Genomic DNA, 21,804 nt, shown 5'->3' with positions numbered 1-21,804 from the left:
GGGGGGCATCAAAGGGAACCTGTACTGACTGGGTGGTGTCCCATCAAAGAGAACGCGCTCTATAGGCAGTAGCAGTGCTAGGGAGACTTGCCTAAGGTCTCCTGCTGAATAGGTGCTGGCTTACTGAACAGGCAGAGCCGAGATTTGAACCCTGGTCGCCCATGTCAGAGGCAGAGCCCTTAACCAGAGTGGCTGGATAGTGTAATGGTTAAGGGCTCTGCCTCTGACATGGGCGACCAGGGTTCGAATCTCGGCTCTGCCTGTTCAGTACCTATTCAGCAGGAGACCTTAGGCAAGTCTCCCTAACACCGCTACTGCCTATAGAGCGCGTCCTAGTGGCTGCAGCTCTGGCGCTTTGAGTCCACCAGGAGAAAAGCGCTATATAAGTGTTTGTCTTTTTGTCTTTTACTAACTGCAGGGGGGGGGGGGGGGCATCAAAGGGAACCTGTACTGACTGGGGGGTGTCCAATCAAATGGAACCTGTAATGAGAGGATTGGGGGAGTGGGGGTACCTAGCCAATGCTACTTATTCCAGTGTTCTCTCCAGGGTCTTTTAGCTGGATGCTCCACCCAGCTAGTTTTGGGAAGCACCCGGCTGTCATCGGATCGCCTCCTCCTCTTATGCTGTAAGCAGAGTTGCACAGAGAAGCACCGCCCCTGCATTCCCTTATCTCGCCCCCCCGGGGAGATCACTGTTATTCGCTAGTATCGGGATACAATGCATGCGACCGAAGATGTGATTTAAATTCACCTACTTCCTTCTACAGTGACTGGAATTAGCAGAAACTGAACCGTAACTTTGCACGGAGCTAAACAGATTCAAAAAGCAAAGGAATAATTAACTCTTACACAGAACACAAGGAAAACCAAGAGAAATGCACCCTGTGTGTTTTACAGAGAAGAGCCTGTCTAATACTACCTCATCTTCAAGTCATCACAAGTGTAATTTGATCTCTCAGCTGTGTCAGCACAGAAATTTGAATCCCTGAACTTGAATTAGTATGCAGATCAGGTGTCCTGTCTGCATGCTTATTCAGGGTGTGACGCCAAAAGATCAGCAAGCTCTCGGGGTGACTGTAATGTGTGTGATGAATAATAAGAGGATGAGAGAAAACTCAAAATTCTATTGGGAGGAGGAATCCCCAGTGACAATCGCTGCACACTATGTCACATCATGCCACAGACATAGGAGGAATCCACAGTGACAATCGCTGCACACTACGTCACAGCTTTCCACAGACTGAGAGGAGGAATCCCCAGTGACAATCACTGCACACTATGTCACAGCTTTCCACAGACTGAGAGGAGGGATCCACAGTGACAATCGCTGCACACTATGTCACAGCATGCCACAGACAGAGGAGGAATCCACAGTGACAATCGCTGCACACTATGTCACCTCATGCCACAGACTGAGAGGAGGAACCCACAGTGACAATTGCTGCACAGTAAGTCACACCATGCCTCAGACTGAGAGGAGGAGTCCAGAGTGACAATCGCTGCACACTATGTCACAGCATGCCACAGACTGAGAGGAGGAATCCACAGTGACAATCGCTACCCACTATGTCACAGCATGCCACAGACTGAGAGGAGGAATCCACAGTGACAATCGCTACCCACTATGTCACAGCATGCCACAGACTGAGAGGAGGAATCCACAGTGACAATCGCTACCCACTATGTCACAGCATGCCACAGACTGAGAGGAGGAATCCACAGTGACAATCACTGCACACTATGTCACAGCATGCCACAGACTGAGAGGAGGAATCCTCAGTGACAATCACTGCACACTATGTCACAGCATGTCACAGACTGAGAGGAGCAATCCCCAGTAACAATCACTGCACACTATGTCACAGCATGCCACAGACTGAGAGGAGGAATCCATAGTGACAATCACTGCACACTATGTCGCAGCATGCCACAGACTGAGAGGAGGAATCCACAGTGACAATCACTGCACAATACATCACAGCATGCCACAGACTGAGAGGAGGAATCCTCAGTGACAATCACTGCACACTATGTCACAGCATGTCACAGACTGAGAGGAGCAATCCCCAGTGACAATCACTGCACACTATGTCACAGCATGCCACAGACTGAGAGGAGGAATCCATAGTGACAATCACTGCACACTATGTCGCAGCATGCCACAGACTGAGAGGAGGAATCCACAGTGACAATCACTGCACAATACATCACAGCATGCCACAGACTGAGAGGAGGAATCCACAGTGACAATCGCTACCCACTATGTCACAGCATGCCACAGACTGAGAGGAGGAATCCACAGTGACAATCGCTACCCACTATGTCACAGCATGCCACAGACTGAGAGGAGGAATCCTCAGTGGCAATCATTGCACACTACATCACAGCATGCCACAGACTGAGAGGAGGAATCCACAGTGACAATCACTGCACACTATGTCACAGCATGCCACAGACTGAGAGGAGGAATCCACAGTGGCAATCATTGCACACTACATCACAGCATGCCACAGACTGAGAGGAGGGATCCACAGTGACAATTGCTGCACACTATGTCACAGCATGCCACAGACTGAGAGGAGGAATCCTCAGTGGCAATCATTGCACACTACATCACAGCATGCCACAGACTGAGAGGAGGAATCCACAGTGACAATCACTGCACACTATGTCACAGCATGCCACAGACTGAGAGGAGGAATCCACAGTGGCAATCATTGCACACTACATCACAGCATGCCACAGACTGAGAGGAGGGATCCACAGTGACAATCGCTGCACACCACATCACTGCATGCCGCAGATTGACTGGAGCATAGACTGTAAACCTAAAGATGCCCACAGACTGCTTATCCATTGTACCCCTATCCCATACTGTTCCCTTTGCTTTGCCAATGCCTGTATGAATCTTGGTCATGCCCATAAAGCTCTTTTTGATTGGATTGGATTTGGTTTGAGATGATGTATTAGCGATGATCAGGAGACAGACTTACCACCTGAGACTGCAGACTGGACATCTCATCTGCCTGCCTCTGCATCTGGAAAACAGCAAATGACAGAGCAGTCATAAACACCGACAGGAAGATTACAGCCGCACTTCACACACAGCAAGGCCGCACAACGACAGGAAGATTACATGGAGTAATGGTTAAAGGGGCACTACAGCAAAAAACTGTAAAATTTAAAATATGTGCAAACATATACAAAGAAGTACATTTTTTCCAGTGTAAAATGAGCCATAAATTACTTTTTTCCTATGTTCCTGTCACTTACAATAGGTAGTAGAAATCTGACAGAAGTGACAGGTTTTGGACTAGTCCATCTCTTCATAGGGGATTCTCAGCAAGGCTTTTATTCTTTATAAAGATATTCCTAAAAAAGGATTTAAACAATGATGCTGGCCAGCTTCCCTGCTCCCTACAATTTTTTTGGCAGTTGGACAGAGCAACTGTCATTCACTAAGTGCTTTTGAAAATACATTTATCCCTGAGAAACCCCTATAAAGAGATGGACTAGTCCAAAACCTGTCGCTTCTGTCAGATTTCTACTACCTACTGTAAGTGACAGCAACATAGGAGAAAATGTATGGCTCATTTTACTCTGGAAAAAACGTACTTCTTATTTGTATGGGTTTGCACATATTTTAAATTTTACAGTTTTTCTCTGTAGTGCCCCTTTAAGGGCTCTGCCTCTGACGCAGGAGACCAGGGTTTGAATCTCAGCTCTGTCTGTTCAGTAAGCTGCACCTATTCAGTAGGGGACCTTAGGCAAGTCTCCCTAACACTGCTACTGCCTATAGAGAGCGCCCCCTAGTGGCTGCAGCTCTGGTGCTTCGAGTCAGGACAAAAGCATGATATAAATGTTATTTGTCTTGTCTCCTGACTTCACACACAACAAGGCAGCACACCGACAGTAAGATTACAGGCCACACTTCACACAACAAGGCAGCCTCCGGCTGTCACCTGCAGCACGCGTTCTGAACTCAGGCCCATCATTTATCACTTCAGGACGGTGGGAAACGCCATCAAACTATCCCTCTCGCCCCCAGGCTAGGCATACAGGCCTGCTCATAATACGGAGACATCTGGATGTATACTTGGCCATCAAAGAATAATGTGCATGGCTCCGCCCACTCCCCTGGAGCAATGCATTATTGTCTTGTTTTCTTTGGACACACGGTGAAAGTAACGACTTGCAATTACCTACTTTTAACCCTTAGGCTGGGAGCACACATAGCAGAAACGCTGGCGCTGTGGAAAACGATGTGATTTTGCCCCTAATGGAAGTCTATTGGCCGCAGGAAAAAAACGCATATAAAAAAACGTATATGTGTTTTGCATGCGTGAGTTTTTAAAAACGCTGGTTTTGTTGCATAATGTTCATAAATGCATCAAAACCGCACATAATGAAAGTCAATGGGAATGCAATGGTATGCGTTTTTCATGCGTTTTTCGAAAAAAAAAATATTGTTTTATGATGCATTTCCACTTCCTGTTGTCTTCCTAGCAATTTGCATAAAAAGCAAAAGAAAAACGCATGAAAAACGCATATGCGTTTTGTATATGCAAACCGCAAAACGCATTACGCACGCAAAGCGTTTAAAAACGCTTTTGCAGTAAAAAAAAGAATGCTAACGCACCAAAAACGCAGTAAAGATGCACATATTAACATAAAACGTGACATAAAACGCAGCCCTTCACGCTATGTTAGGTGTGCACCCAGCCTTAGACTGCTGCAGACATCTAAAGGGGTTCTGTGTTTTCGTATCCATACGCCATGGATGTCTAACGTACAAAACCACTTTGGCCTACAGCGGACGTCTATAGGCGTTTCTGTGTCCTCATATTCCTGGGCCACCGACGCCTAAAAGACGTTTAGTACATGAATGTTGTAGTTCGGTGACAACGTTCGCTGCTAGTCTTTGGGGGACCCAGCAGGAAAGCTCATAAGGAAATCCGCTAATGGGATTGGGTGGACAGCGCCCTCTCCAACTGCCAGGTTTCAGTACAGGTTGTAGTAAACTCCGCCCACAGTATTCAGCCAATCACAACGCTTTGTGCTGTAAGACCGTACTGTGATTGGTGAACTGGTCCTGCTGTGTCCCCTAAACCAGACTAGCGCCCAACTTTCTACTTTACTTGAAATATGCAAATAATTCTAAAAGGGTGTCGAATTATGCAAACATTACTGCAAATCTATGCAGCGTGGAAATGGACAAATCACGTGCTTTCACTGTAAAATTTGATTAGTCCTTTTTACAATAGGTTTTCATAATAATTGACATAATTCTCAATCATCTCAAATGTATTTGCACCTCAGTGACATCCCTACTGACTGATGTGGATTTTGGTGCGGGTAGATTTGGGCAAGATATTTAATAAACACAATTCAAACATAGCTGGCACTGGCGTGTAGCTTTTTAAACTGGCCATACACTCATAGATTTCCACCCAATGTTCCAAAACCATTGATTCATATCTGAAGATAATCGATTCAGAAGAAGCGATTCCTACCATACACTGCACATCAATTTCCAATAGATTCCAGCAGGGAATCTATTGAAAATCGATTGAACTACAAAAGCTATAGGCCATCGATCTGCCAATGCTCTTGCACCAGCCCCGATTGTTTTAAATTTTCCATCTTGTCCAATCAATATTTTCAATCAATTTTTAGTCCAAAGCGATCAAAAATCTTTCAATCTGACATTTTGGAGAACCGATTCCTAGCAGATGAATCGAACCTGTAAGGAATCGAAATGATAAAAATTGATTGAGTGTATGGGCAATTTAGAGGTTAAAGACCAATTAAACATAAAGTTGAAGAAAGCAGTCAGGCTGAGAGGCGAAAAGAATAGAAGCAAAGTGTTGGGTGGAATACACGTTTTTATGCCTCAAATGTGATAGTCACTATGCTACAGCTTACGTCTTCTCCTCTCCAGGTTTAGCTGCTGGGCGGGTCAATCAGGTGTGACCATGTGACACCCACTGCAGGACGCACAACAGACTACATTAATCACGTCAATCCTGCATCACTGTGAAAACTATCAGCCTACATGAGGAGGCGGGACTTTGCAGCTCACAGGAAGTAGGTGGAGAGCCATGTGCTAAGAGGAAACTAGTAAACAGGAGAGGCCGCAAAGACCATGTCCAGAATTTTTTAATTACACCCTTGTCAAATGCTGCTACTATTTCCAAGCTGTATACATTTGCATAAAATTAGCATAATTCACAATCATTTGCATCTCATCCCCAGTAGTGATCCAGTTCTCACCTCCTGCAGCTTCTGGCACATGTCTGCATGCTCTCGGTGTTTCTCCTCCAGTTGTTTCTGCATCTCCCGCAGCTTGACCTGCAGGACAGACTCCTCCCGCCTCTCCCGCAGCTTCACCTGCAGCGCGCTCCTTTCTTGCTTCACCTGCAAGGCTCTCTCCTCCTGCTTCACCTGCAGCGCCACTTCCTCCCGCAGCGCCGTGTCCTCCTGCAGCGTCCTCTGGGCCTCCACTGTCATCTCGCCCTCTGGGAGGGGGTCTCGTTGCGGGGGGCCGCGGTTCTCTCTGTCTGTCCGCGGTCGGAGGCCCTGGCGAGCTCTCAGGAGCTGCAGGTGGACCTGAAGGTCTCTGGTTTCCTCCATGTTGACCTGTCTCTTGCTTTGTGCGGCTCTCACCTCCTGCAGCGTTCTCGACATCAGCTGTCTCTGCGACACGGACCTCACTGGGGGTCTCTGCAGGGACTCCTCTCTGCCCGTGGGATCCTGTCCATCCTGCGGCAGGGTCCCCACCATTGTTAGGGGGATGGTGACCCTACAAACCTTCCCAGACGCACACCACCAGCAGCCTGAAGTGAGAAAACAACATACAGTTAGACGAACGGTGAACTGAGGCGCTATTACTGGCAGAGAACATAAGCAATTCAGCAAGTCTGGACTGTAGGTTTATCTTTAAAGAACAACTATAAAAAAAACAAAAAACGGTCCTTCTGTAAACCCCATCTACCTATAGAGCTCTTAGCCAGCAACACTAAAATGCTTTTCAGAAGTCTCTCATTACAGCCTGTGTCAATAAAATGCCTTATTTATCAGCTGCTTGTAACAGTTTGTGTTGGCATCGGGCTAGAGCTATACCATGTAGCTAGGTTACACTTCTTTGTCACTATTCACAGAGGAATGATTTACTGTTTATTTCTGCCCTGCTTGCTTACACACACACACACTTTTTTGTGGACTTGACTTGGGCCTTCTCTGTAGTGACGTGTTTGTGGGCCTGACTTGGGCCTTCTCTGCACTGACGGGTTGTGTGGACCTGACTTGGGCCTTCTCTGTACTGAAGTGTTTGTGGATTTGACTTGGGCCTTCTCTGTACTGATATGTTTGTGGACTCGACTTGGGCCTTCTCTGCACTGACGTGTTGTGTGGACCTGACTTGGGCCTTCTCTGTACTGATGTGTTTGTAGACTTGACTTGGGCCTTCTATGTACTGACGTGTTTGTCGACCTGACTTGGGCCTTCTCTGCACTGACGTGTTTGTGGACTTGACTTGGGCCTTCTCTGTACTGATGTGTTTGTTGACCTGACTTGGGCCTTCTCTGTAATGACGTGTTTGTTGACCTGACTTGGGCCTTCTCTGTACTGACGTGTTTGTGGATTTGACTTGGGCCTTCTCTGTACTGACGTGTTTGTGGATTTGACTTGGGCCTTCTCTGTACTGACGTGTTTGTGGACTTGACTTGGGCCTTCTCTGTATTGACGTTTTTGTGGATTTGACTTGGGCCTTCTCTGTACTGACGTGTTTGTGAACTTGACTTGGGCCTTCTCTGTACTGAAGTGTTTGTGGATTTGACTTGGGCCTTCTCTGTACTGACGTGTTTGTGGACCTGACTTGGGCCTTCTATGTACTGACGTGTTTGTCGACCTGACTTGGGCCTTCTCTGCACTGACGTGTTTGTGGACTTGACTTGGGCCTTCTCTGTACTGATGTGTTTGTTGACCTGACTTGGGCCTTCTCTGTATTGACGTTTTTGTGGATTTGACTTGGGCCTTCTCTGTACTGACGTGTTTGTGGACTCGACTTGGGCCTTCTCTGTACTGAAGTGTTTGTGGATTTGACTTGGGCCTTCTCTGTACTGACGTGTTTGTGGACTTGACTTGGGTCTTCTCTGTACTGACATGTTTGTTGACCTGACTTGGGCCTTCTCTGTACTGATGTGTTTGTGGACCTGACTTGGGACTTCTATGTACGGATGTTTGTGGACTTGACTTGTGCTTTCTCTGTACTGACATGTTTGTTGACCTGACTTGGGCCTTCTCTGTACTGACGTGTTTGTGGACTTGGAATGCTGGAATGCTTAACCCTTCCTCTGCCTGACAATCCCTTCCATCAATGACTCCCGGAGAGTTTACATACAGCAGAAGGCAACAGGATGAATGCCCCCGAAACCATAAAGGGGGACTGTATACAGGGTTATTGGGGAGGACATACACAATATATAGGAGATGAAATTACTCCACGGTAAACCGTGAGAAACAGTTTATTCTGGGAATGTTCTTACAACAACTGCACAACTAATCCGATTCCTGTGACTGCGGCCTGCTGGAATTTATTACTGTTCTTGCAGAAGAGCACTGGAGTAACATATACAGGATTATTATTATTTTTTATTTATATAGCGCCCACATCGTCCGTAGGGCTGTACAGAGTACAAAGCAAATAGTGGGGAGCAAAGATACTGGAAATATTCAAAGACTCTACAAACAGGACATCCAGCAATACAAAAACAAACAACTGATGTGTGGTTAGAGGCATCGCCAATACGGGTACATGCTCATATGATAAATTACAGCAGAATATGAAGCACTAGGAGGAAGACCCTGCTCTTGCCAGCTTACAATCTAGAGGGTAGTGGGGTGGGGACATTAGGGGAGGAGGCACAGTGTTAGCGGATGAGGCCGTGAACCCCCAATGCTACCTATAGCTAATTATAGGCTTGTCTGAACAGGTGTGTTTTGAAAGGACATTTAAAGGTTTCCAGGCTTGAGCATGACGGACAGGCTGTGGGAGAGAGTTCCACAGGAGAGGTGATGTTCGTGAGAAGTCCTGAATGTGGGAGAGAGGGGAGGTGACTAAGCTAGAGGACAAGAGGGTCTCCTGGGAGGAGAAAAGCTTCTGGGTGGGATGAGGATAATGTACACAGTGCAAAGTGAAGTGCAGGGCCGGTTTAACCTCCGATTAGGATTAATTAGGAGGGAGGTTGGGGTTCTCCCCGCAAAGGGGAGGGGGGTCTCGCATCTGGCTCTCTGCCTCCTAATTAATGCACGCTAACAAATGTCTCCTCTAGCCGGGCCCCAGCACGAAAGCAGCATTTGTACTTTACCTGTCTCGGCTGCTGTCCTGGAGGCGGTGGGGGTCTCGCATCTGGCCAGTGCCTGTCATTTTTCTGAGGGATGGGGGCCCAAGGATTACCTTTGCCCCGGGGCCCCCCATCCCTCAGAAAAATGACAAGCACTGGCCAGATGCGACTCATGCGAGACCCCCACCGCCTCCAGCACAGCAGCCGAGACAGGTAAAGCACAAATGCTGTCAATTAATAAGAGCCAAATGACTCAGATCCTTGTTGCTGCAGGTTCTGACTGTTAGTAGTAGGGCTGGGGTCCCTGCCACACACTGACAGATGAATGTATCCTGCTGCTATGTACACAACCAGTTATCGAAACTATATTAACAAATCATTAGGTATCATGTGTAATGTGAAACAATTCATTTAGTTTATTATATCAAAATTTGGATAAAAAAAGGACAAACATTTAAAAAATACATAGAATGTGTTGCAGAGCCTGTCGATAACACATTCCAGGCCGGCCACAATTTCCTGCATCCACATACATCAACCACTCATACATACTCCCTAACTGCCTCTAATTGGTACTCCTATGAACTGGCAGTCTGTTCTAGTTAGTATAGGTTTTGCTAGATTACTTGCAAGCAAGCAGTCCCAGTCCACTTAAGAGAACCAGTGACAAAGCTCCCTCATGTATTTTACCATATATATCAGTGGGAACATCACAGTAAACACCTACCCTGCTCTCGGTTTCATTCTTCTCTGCTAAATCTACCTGTTATCAGCCCTGATAAGAATCCCTCACTGAGCATTCAGATTGGCTTTGCCCCAAAATGATTATAGCTGAGTCATTATAGCAGAGCCACAAGGGGGCAGACTTGGGCTTGAAAAGACATAGAAGAAGACTGACTCAGCTATAATGATTCCTGAGCAAAGCCAGACTGAATGCTCAGTCAGGGATTTCATCAGGGCTGATTAGAAGCAGGCTGAGCAGTGAAGAATGAAACAGAGAGCAGGGTAGGGGTTTTCTCTAATGTTCCCACTGATATATATGGTAAAATGCATGAGGGTGCTTCATCTCTGGTTCACTTTAAAGAGATAAGAGTAGCTGCCGCATTACATATATAGCACGCAGTACAAATGCTGCTCTCGTGCTGGGGCCCTGCTAGAGGATACATTTGTTAGCGCTGTTTAATTAGGAGGGAGGTCGGGGCCCACGTGGGAAAAGGGGGCGGCAGCGTGACCACAATGTTGAGGCAGAGGGAGGCTGGGGCCCCAGCAGTGCTCGGGGCCCTGGGGCAATTGCCCCCCTTGCCTTAATGGAAGCGCCGGCCCTGTAGGAGATGTGTGGTAGCAAGAGAGGATATAGAGAACACACACAGTGCTGAGAGCATGTAAGACATAGCAGTAACACATAAGACATAGCAGCAAATATACACACACACTTTATTTTCTGATTGTTTTGGCTGCAAATGAAAATTCTCTTCAGACGCTCCCGGACATCGCCGGATCCAGAAGCCACCAGCACAGATCACCTCGGCCTCTGGCAATAGTTCCCTGCCACTGATCCACCACAGAAGGCAAGGGATGGCAGTAACAGCATACCTCACAACTTTTAGGGCCGGTTCACACTAGAGGCATTTTTGCCCTTTTTTCAAGCGCCGGCGATTTTGAAAATCGGCCTAAAAGCGCTCGTGCAATCATTCCCTATGAGAGCGTTCACATCTGAGTGGTTTGTTTCCGATCCGCTCAGCAAAGCGCTGCCTGGACCATTTTCTGAGCGCTTTGCCTCAATGGAAAGTATAGGGAAATCGCAAAGCGCTTGAAAAAGCGCTTTGTATAGCGATCTCCCCAGCGCCTTCATGAATAAATACATTGTATTTATTCATTTCTGGATGACAAAGTTCACTTCCTGACACAAGTCAGGAAGTGAAATATCAGAATCGCTCTGCGAAAAAGCGATTTGAAAAGCAGTATAAAAAAACAGCGGCGCCCACCCCGAGCGCCGGGAGGGGGGGGGGGGAAAATCGCTCCCCAAAAATTGAAAATCGCTGGCATCAGCGATTTCGATTTAGATGTGAACAAAGTTTAATAACAGTAAAGGCAGCACACATACAGTCTGCGGCTGTGATTTGTAACGCCTGCGATAGGCCTGGCATGGGCACAGCGAGAGAGAGAGAGAGAGAGAGAGAGAGAGAGAGAGAGAGAGAGAGAGAGAGAGAGAGAGAGAGAGAGAGAGACAGAGAGACAGAGAGAGAGAGAGAGAGAGAGAGAGAGAGCGGACAAAGTACACTGCAACAAAGTACAAAGATGCAATATAACTAAGTAAACAGGGAGCAGAAGAATCCTACAGGAAGTACAAATCTCAGGAAGGGTGAGGAGCGGAGTGCTGCAATACAGGCAGGAATATACACTACTGAGTCACATAGCACAGCATAGTAATGTATAGTGTGGGATACCATATAGGAGTAGTATAGCACAGCATAGTGTTAGCATACAGCGTAATATAGCACTGCATAAGCAGTAATGTATAGTGTGATGTAACATATGGAGTAGTATAGCACAGCATAGCGTTCGCATACAGTGTAATATAGGCAGTAATGTATAGTGTGTGATACCATAAGGAGTAGTATAGCACAGCATAGCGTTAGCATACAGTGTAATATAGCACAATACAGGCAGTAACATCTAGTGTGATATAACATATAGAGTAGTATAGCACAGCATAGTGTTAGCATACAGCGTAATATAGCACTGCATAAGCAGTAATGTATAGTGTGATATAACATATGGAGTAGTATAGCACAGCATAGTGTTAGCATACAGTATAATATAGGCAGTAATGTATAGTGTGTGATACCATAAGGAGTAGTATAGCACAGCATAGTGTTCGCATACAGTGTAATATAGCACAATACAGGCAGTAACGTATAGTGTGATATAACATATAGAGTAGTATAGCACAGCATAGTGTTAGCATACAGTATAATATAGGCAGTAATGTATAGTGTGTGATACCATAAGGAGTAGTATAGCACAGCATAGTGTTCGCATACAGTGTAATATAGCACAATACAGGCAGTAACGTATAGTGTGATATAACATATAGAGTAGTATAGCACAGCATAGTGTTAGATCACATACAGCGTAATATAGCACAGCGCAGGCATAAGATAATATATGTAGTAAAGCAGAATGACTCAGGCAGTAACCTAATACCAGCTAACCTAAGAGATAAGGTATAGTAATTCTTACAGGCATGGCAGGCACGCCGGTGGGTTACGAGACACAGACCGCAGTCGGGTAGCAGAAGTGACCATGGACTGATGACCACACCAGGCAGGAGGTTCCCCCGGATCACCAGCGCTTATCCTGGAGGCCGGAGTTAAACTTTAACTTGTTTTGTGCTGGGAAGTTTTGTTTAGCGTCCCAGCCAAGAGCCGCTCTGTGGCAAGGTCCGCCGCGTCGCCGCCGTACGCCAAGGTCACCGTATAGCAAATCCAATTACAGCCTCACGTACGCCGCATATTAACCTATTATGTACCGGACAGCTGCCCCTGGACCTCAGCAGAAGAGAGTAGTATGGATACAGAGGCGCCAAAAGAATAAAAGGCAATACTACGAAGCAATAGCATATGTGGTAAGGTGTGCCTGGCTCTTCTACTGACCACATATGCTATTACTCTGTTGTTATTGCCTGATGAATTGGGATCAAACCTGCAAAACGCGTTGCATTGTCACCCGGAGTATGTAAATTAACTTTTTGTATTTGACAGACATTGGCAATTTTTGTGTCTGCTTGGGGGAGGCAAGTCCAGCACTGCCGCCTCAGGTTTAAACTTTTTAGATACTTTTTTCCTTTTGGCGCCTCTGTATCCATACTACGCTATATCAAGTCCACCCCTGGTGGAGGCGGTATTACCCCCTTTTTCCCTCATCTACGGAGAGCGACTTCTTAATCCTGAGCGGGGTCAGGTCTAATCTCCCCACCTGCTGATATAGTGGTTGCCTTTGGGGTAACCCTGCTTTGTGGGTATAGCTTATTACTCTATCATACTTCATTTCAACTACCAGAACATACTACACTGTATTTGGCTCTTGGTGTCCCTACTCTGTGCTCAGCAGAAGAAAAGCCCATCCAACTCCACTATCAGGACGCATATTACCCCATTATGTACCGGACAGCTGACCCTGGTCCTCAGCAGAAGAGAAGTCCCTCCAACTCCACTATCAGGACTGAGAGGTCACTGGACTGAAGAGCCCACTAACTGGACGGTAGAGCAAGCACTGGACCAGCAGACGCTCTGTACACACCTGCGACCGTGGTCATCGGAAACAACTGATGAACAATGGGTCAGACCATAATCATTTATAAAACCGTCTCAACAACGGTAAAAGAAGAGATTATCTTCCATGAAGACCGATACATCCTGGCAGATCGGTTCAGATGATAATTGCTGTTAATTATTCGTACGGGTCGATGGCAAAGAAACGATTAATTAAAAAAAAACTCACGTTACGAATTTCACATTTCCGGATCCTCATTTTCATGCTTCCAGCAAGGATCAGAACAGGAGAATATTGTTGCTTTGTCAAAAAATAATGTGCATTGACGTCATCGCTAACCGCCAGGGATCGATTGTGTGTACAGAGCGTTACCAGACCCCTGCAGCATTGACTGATACCACAAGTGAGAGACCGCTATCAGAAGTGAGAGAAAGCTGACAGAAGTGACAGACCGCTGACAGAAGTGACAGACCGCTATCAGAAGTGACTGACCGCTGACAGAAGTGACTGACCGCTGACAGAAGTGACAGACCGCTGACAGAAGTGACAGACCGCTGACAGAAGGGACAGACCGCTGACAGAAGGGACAGACCGCTGACAGAAGGGACAGACCGCTGACAGAAGGGACAGACCGCTGACAGAAGGGACAGACCGCTGACAGAAGTGACAGATTGCTATCAGAAGTGACAGACCGCTGACAGAAGTGACAGATTGCTATCAGAAGTGACAGACCGCTGACAGAAGTGACAGATTGCTATCAGAAGTTACAGGCCACTGACAGAAGTGACATGACCACCACTGACAGAAGTGACCACCACTGATAGAAGTGACAGACCACTGACAGAAGTGACAGACCACTGACAGAAGAGACATGACCACCACTGACAGAAGTGACAGACCGCTGACAGAAGTGACAGACCGCTGACAGAAGTGACAGATTACTATCAGAAGTAAGAGACCACTGACAGAAGTGACTGACCGCTGACAGAAGTGACAGATTGCTATCAGAAGTGACAGGCCACTGACAGAAGAGACATGACCACCACTGACAGAAGTTACAGACCGCTGACAGAAGTGACAGACCGCTGACAGAAGTGACAGACCGCTGACAGAAGTAAGAGACCACTGACAGAAGTGACAGACCGCTGACAGAAGTGGCAGACCGCTGACAGAACGCTATCAGAAGTGACAGACCACTGACAGAAGTGACAGATTGCTATCAGAAGTGACAGACTGCTATCAGAAGTGACAGACCACTGACAGAAGTGACAGACCGCTGACAGAAGTGACAGACCACTGACAGAAGTGACAGATTACTATCAGAAGTAAGAGACCACTGACAGAAGTGACAGACCGCTGACAGAACGCTATCAGAAGTGACAGACCACTGACAGAAGTGACAGATTGCTATCAGAAGTGACAGACTGCTATCAGAAGTGACAGGCCACTGACAGAAGTGACAGACCGCTGACAGAAGTGACAGACCGCTGACAGAAGTGACAGACCGCTGACAGAAGTGACAGACCACTGACAGAAGTGACAGATTACTATCAGAAGTGACAGACTGCTATCAGAAGTGACAGGCCACTGAAAGAAGTGACAGACCAATGAAAGAAGTGACAGACCACTGAAAGAAGTGACAGACCACTGACAGAAGTGACAGGCCACTGTCACTTCTGATAGCGGTCTGTCACTTCTGTCAGTGGTCTGTCACTTCTGTCAGTGGCCTGTCACTGTGACAGACCACTGACAGAAGTGACAGACCACTGACAGAAGTGACAGACCACTGACAGAAGAAGTGACAGGCCACTGACAGGAAGTGACAGGCCACTGACAGGAAGTGACAGGCCACTGACAGAAGTGACCACCACTGACAGAAGTGACAGACCACTGAAAGAAGTGACAGACCACTGAAAGAAGTGACAGACCACTGAAAGAAGTGACAGACCACTGACAGAAGTGACCACCACTGACAGAAGTGACAGGCCACTGACAGAAGTGACAGGCCACTGACAGAAGTGACCGACCACTGACAGAAGTGACAGACCACCAGCTGGAGGGACAGACCACTGACAGAAGTGACCACCACTGACAGAAGTGACCACCACTGACAGAAGTGACAGACCACCAGCTGGAGGGACAGACCCATAACAGGACAAACAGATGACTTTCTGAATCTTTAGCCAGTCCTGATCTCTTCCTACAGCCGACACTTCCTGACTATTTCCAAACTTTTCACTTACTGACTCTCTGGTGAGCGGCGTCTCTCCCGGATCCATCCCAAACTTCAGACTGCTGGAGAGAGGCTGGGAGAGGGAAGAGGGGGAGGAGAGGGGCTGGAGGAGGAGAGGAGCTGGAGGAGAGAGGAAGGGAGAAGGGCTGGAAGAGAGGAGCTGGAGGAGAGGCAGGGGGCTGGAGGAGAGAGGAAGGGAGAAGGGCTGGAGGAGAGGAGCTGGAGGAGGACAGAGGGACGGGCTGCTGGAGGAGAGAGGAAGGGGACTGGAGGAGGTTGGACACTGCCCCCCTTCCCCTGGACTCAGCCAGCTCAGCACACTTCCAGGGACAGGCCCAGCGCTGGAGGGCTGCCCTGGGGAGACAGGCTGATTCTCATACTCACCATCTGTAGAGATTCCCCCTCTGCTCTTATCTGCAGCTGCTGCTCTCTGGACTCAGCTGAGGTCTATGGCAGAGCCTGCAGCACAAGCCAGGAAACTCTGACAACTACACACAGGAGCGCTGCCTGCAGGAGAGAGTCCTGCGCTGGGTGCTACACTGTGCCAAACACCCTAACCCTGTGCGTCGGAACACCCCGGCCCAAGAGCCAAATGCTGCCCTCCAAGCCTTCTCTGGGGGCCCCTGAAGCTAATAAACTGTTGTTAATTCCATGGGGCCTGCAGGCTGTAGATGTAATGCCACTTGCAGGGGCCGCAGTAACAGCCACTGATTAGCAGCCACCACTGTGCCAGCAGCAGTAACAGCCACTGATTAGCAGCGGCCACTGTGCCAGCAGCAGTAACAGCCACTGATTAGCAGCCGCCACTGTGCCAGCAGCAGTAACAGCCACTGATTAGCAGCCGCCACTGTGCCAGCAGCAGTAAAAGCCACTGATTAGCAGCCGCCACTGTGCCAGCAGCAGTAACAGCCACTGATTAGCAGCGGCCACTGTGCCAGCAGCAGTAACAGCCACTGATTAGCAGCCGCCACTGTGCCAGCAGCAGTAACAGCCACTGATTAGCAGCCGCCACTGTGCCAGCAGCAGTAACAGCCACTGATTAGCAGCCGCCACTGTGCCAGCAGCAGTAACAGCCACTGATTAGCAGCCGCCACTGTGCCAGCAGCAGTAAAAGCCACTGATTAGCAGCCGCCACTGTGCCAGCAGCAGTAACAGCCACTGATTAGCAGCCGCCACTGTGCCAGCAGCAGTAACAGCCACTGATTAGCAGCCGCCACTGTGCCAGCAGCAGTAACAGCCACTGATTAGCAGCTGCCACTGTGCCAGCAGCAGTAACAGCTACTGATTAGCAGCCACCATTGTGCCAGCAGAAGTAACAGCCACTGATTAGCAGCTACCACTATGCCAGCAGCAGTAACAGCCACTGATTAGCAGCTACCACTGTGCCAGCAGCAGTAACAGCCACTGATTAGCAGCCGCCACTGTGCCAGCAGCAGTAACAGCCACTGATTAGCAGCTACCACTGTGCCAGCAGAAGTAACATCCGCTGATTAGCAGCCACCACTGTGCCAGCAGCAGTAACAGCCACTGATTAGCAGCTGCCACTGTGCCAGCAGCAGTAACAGCCACTGATTAGCAGCTGCCACTGTGCCAGCAGCAGTAACAGCCACTGATTAGCAGCTGCCACTGTGCCAGCAGCAGTAACAGCCACTGATTAGCAGCCGCCACTGTGCCAGCAGCAGTAACAGCCACTGATTAGCAGCCGCCACTATGCCAGCAGCAGTAACAGCCACTGATTAGCAGCTGCCACTATGGCAGCAGCAGTAACAGCCACTGATTAGCAGCCGCCACTATGCCAGCAGCAGTAACAGCCACTGATTAGCAGCCGCCACTGTGCCAGCATCAGTAACAGCCACTGATTAGCAGCTGCCACTGTGCCAGCAGCAGTAACAGCCACTGATTAGCAGCCGCCACTGTGCCAGCAGCAGTAACAGCCACTGATTAGCAGCCACCATTGTGCCAGCAGCAGTAACAGCCACTGATTAGCAGCTGCCACTGTGCCAGCAGCAGTAACAGCCACTGATTAGCAGCCGCCACTATGCCAGCAGCAGTAACAGCCACTGATTAGCAGCTGCCACTATGGCAGCAGCAGTAACAGCCACTGATTAGCAGCCGCCACTATGCCAGCAGCAGTAACAGCCACTGATTAGCAGCCGCCACTGTGCCAGCATCAGTAACAGCCACTGATTAGCAGCTGCCACTGTGCCAGCAGCAGTAACAGCCACTGATTAGCAGCCGCCACTGTGCCAGCAGCAGTAACAGCCACTGATTAGCAGCCACCACTGTGCCAGCAGAAGTAACAGCCACTGATTAGCAGCTGCTACTATGCCAGCAGCAGTAACAGCCACTGATTAGCAGCCGCCACTGTGCCAGCAGCAGTAACAGCCACTGATTAGCAGCTGCCACTGTGCCAGCAGCACTAACAGCCACTGATTAGCAGCTGACACTGTGCCAGCAGCAGTAACAGCCACTGATTAGCAGCAGCCACTATGCCAGCAGCAGTAACAGCCACTGATTAGCAGCTGCCACTGTGCCAGCAGCAGTAACAGCCACCGATTAGCATCTGCCATAGTGCCAGCAGCAGTAACAACCACTGATTAGCAGCTGCCACTGTGCCAGCAGCAGTAACAGCCACTGATTAGCATCTGCCATAGTGCCAGCAGCAGTAACAACCACTGATTAGCAGCTGCCACTGTGCCAGCAGCAGTAACGGCCACTGATTAGCAGCTGCAGCACCCGTAGCCAAGGTTCCCCCCGGGGCTGTGATCACCACAGCGGCACCCCTAGCCATGGCTACACCCGGGGCTGTGATCACCACAGCGGCACCCCTAGCCATGGCTACACCCGGGGCTGTGATCACCACAGCGGCACCCCTAGCCATGGCTACACCCGGGGCTGTGATCACCACAGCGGCACCCCTAGCCATGGCTACACCCGGGGCTGTGATCACCACAGCGGCACCCCTAGCCATGGCTACACCCGGGGCTGTGATCACCTGTAGCCTTATGGTAGGTACACCACAGTTCTTTACTACACAACGGTAGAATATAATAGATTATACAATGTTATACCAGTTCCTTTTCATACCTATTTATTTTTGTATTTAATAATAATAAATACCATACTAAATAACACCATACATTACTACCGCATGCTAACTATGCCAATTGTATATGCAAATTAATACAAGTTGAAAATGAACTAACTGAATAAAAAGGAAGTAGGATTCCACTTATCATCCAGCTGCATACATTTGCATAATTTTTGCATCAACTTGGAATTATTTGAATCTCATTGACCATCCCTATACAATGCTATACTATGGACTACAAATAACTCCACACTATATATTAGTAAAGTATACATACAGTGCTATATTATACGGTGTCATATTATATCATACTGTGTGTCACACTATACCATAATAAACTGTGCTATACAATACTGTACTACATGTTATAACATACTATGGTTATACAATGTCTGGTCAAGTTATAGATTACAGTACTTACAGTCTTATGCTGTACAATACCTTATCATCCTTCACTATTTGCTGCTGTACTCTATTCTATATTATACCATGATATAATGTTATACTAATATATAGTATTTCACCGGATACCTTATCCCGTTATATTATTCTATTCCATATTATCCTATCATACATCATGTTATATCACACTGTACCATACAATATTATTATATGTTATACTGTGCTATGTCATATTGTACTATACCATAATAAACAATGCTAATATTTCATACTGTGCTACATACTAATATAACACGCTATACAACACCATGTCACACTATACAATACACATAATACGCTGCACCATACTATATACACATGAGAGCCTCATATAATATCATATAATGTAATATCAATATACAGAAACATAAGTCTCTTCTGTGTAACCAGCAATAATAATAATAAAATACAGCACATAACCCATCCTGTGTGCCTGCACTGCTCTGTTACTATATGGACAGTGTGTCTAGCTCTGTACCCCACAGTGTACCCGGCACCGTACCCCTCAGTGTACCCGGCACCGTACCCCTCAGTGTACCCGGCACCGCACCCCTCAGTGTCCCTGGCACCGCACCCCTCAGTGTACCCGGCACCGTACCCCTCAGTGTACCCGGCACCGTACCCCTCAGTGTCCCTGGCGCCGTACACCTCAGTGTACCTGGCGCCGTACCCCACAGTGTCCCTGGCGCCGTACCCCACAGTGTCCCTGGCGCCGTACCCCACAGTGTCCCTGGCACCGTACCCCACAGTGTCCCTGGCACCGTACCCCTCAGTGTACCTGGCACCGTACACCTCAGTGTACCTGGCACCGTACACCTCAGTGTACCTGGCACCGTACACCTCAGTGTACCTGGCACCGTACACCTCAGTGTCCCTGGCACCGTACCCCACAGTGTCCCTGGCACCGTACCCCACAGTGTCCCTGGCACCGTACCCCTCAGTGTCCCTGGCACCGTACCCCTCAGTGTACCTGGCGCCGTACCCCTCAGTGTCCCTGGCACCGTACCCCTCAGTGTCCCTGGCACCGTACCCCTCAGTGTCCCTGGCACCGTACCCCTCAGTGTCCCTGGCACCGTACCCCACAGTGTCCCTGGCACCGTACCCCTCAGTGTCCCTGGCACCGTACACCTCAGTGTACCTGGCACCGTACACCTCAGTGTACCTGGCACCGTACCCCACAGTGTACCTGGCACCGTACCCCTCAGTGTACCTGGCGCCGTACACCTCAGTGTACCCGGCGCCGTACCCCACAGTGTCCCCGGCACCGTACCCCTCAGTGTACCCGGCACCGTACCCCTCAGTGTACCCGGCACCGTACCCCTCAGTGTACCCGGCACCGTACCCCTCAGTGTACCTGGCACCGTACCCCTCAGAGTACCTGGCACCGTACCCCTCAGTGTCCCTGGCACCGTACCCCTCAGTGTACCCGGCACCTTACCTCACAGTGTCCCTGGTACCGTACCCCACAGTGTCCCCGGCACCGTACCCCACAGTGTACCCGGCACCGTACCCCACAGTGTACCCGGCACCGTACCCCTCAGTGTACCCGGCACCTTACCTCACAGTGTCCCTGGCACCGTACCCCACAGTGTCCCTGGCACCGTACCCCACAGTATACCTGGCACCGTACCCCACAGTGTCCCTGGCACCGTACCCCACAGTGTACCCGGCACCGTACCCCTCAGTGTCCCTGGCACCGTACCCCTCAGTGTCCCTGGCACCGTACCCCTCAGTGTCCCTGGCACCGTACCCCTCAGTGTCCCTGGCACCGTACCCCTCAGTGTCCCTGGCACCGTACCCCTCAGTGTCCCTGGCACCGTACCCCTCAGTGTCCCTGGCACCGTAACCCTCAGTGTCCCTGGCACCGTAACCCTCAGTGTCCCTGGCACCGTACCCCTCAGTGTCCCTGGCACCGTACCCCTCAGTGTCCCTGGCACCGTACCCCTCAGTGTCCCTGGCACCGTACCCCTCAGTGTACCTGGCACCGTACCCCTCAGTGTACCTGGCACCGTACCCCTCAGTGTCCCTGGCACCGTACCCCTCAGAGTCCCTGGCACCGTACCCTACAGTGTACCTGGCACCGTACCCCTCGGTATACCTGGCAGCGCTGGGAGAGGATGTGCATCTCGGAAGCATTGCAGCAGCTGTGTGTGATATGCTCAGCGCTGTGCTGCTCTCACCCCCTAGAGCAATGAGAAGAATGCGGTCGGACCGGACGTCCCACCTGTATGCCCCTCCCCCAGTATCACACATCCAGCACTCACCTCTCCGTCGCAGGGAGTCCCTCATGCAGGGGGTGACCGGGAAAATCCAACAGTGCGAGCAGCGGACGACCTGCCGAGACACAGAGACCCGTCAGTGTGACGCTCCGGGGCCCCTGCACTGCACAGCGCACTCTATAGAATGCCCAGGGCCGTTCC

The 21,804-nt window shown here is 49.3% G+C and overlaps 1 protein-coding gene across 6 annotated transcripts in view; it reads right to left on the bottom strand.

Moving 5' to 3' along the window:
* The window catches only part of KIFC3 (kinesin family member C3), a 123,886-nt gene that overhangs the window by 51,525 nt on the left and 50,557 nt on the right, over positions 1-21,804 (bottom strand). For 2 of the 6 annotated variants that reach the window (XM_068261148.1, XM_068261149.1), the window contains exons 2-4: positions 21,649-21,718; positions 6,274-6,836; positions 2,994-3,038 (exon numbers count right to left, since the gene is read on the bottom strand). In XM_068261148.1, the coding sequence (XP_068117249.1) occupies positions 2,994-3,038; positions 6,274-6,836; positions 21,649-21,718 (678 nt within the window). Of the gene's footprint in view, positions 1-2,993; positions 3,039-6,273; positions 6,837-12,587; positions 12,720-15,862; positions 16,148-21,482; positions 21,568-21,648; positions 21,719-21,804 lie in introns of those variants that run through there. The other 4 variants (XM_068261151.1, XM_068261150.1, XM_068261152.1 and 1 more) reach the window with 4 other exon arrangements.

Source organism: Hyperolius riggenbachi, chromosome 11, assembly GCF_040937935.1.
Source record: "Hyperolius riggenbachi isolate aHypRig1 chromosome 11, aHypRig1.pri, whole genome shotgun sequence".
Taxonomy (NCBI): domain Eukaryota; kingdom Metazoa; phylum Chordata; class Amphibia; order Anura; family Hyperoliidae; genus Hyperolius; species Hyperolius riggenbachi.
This window is presented reverse-complemented; position numbering and strand designations above follow the sequence as displayed.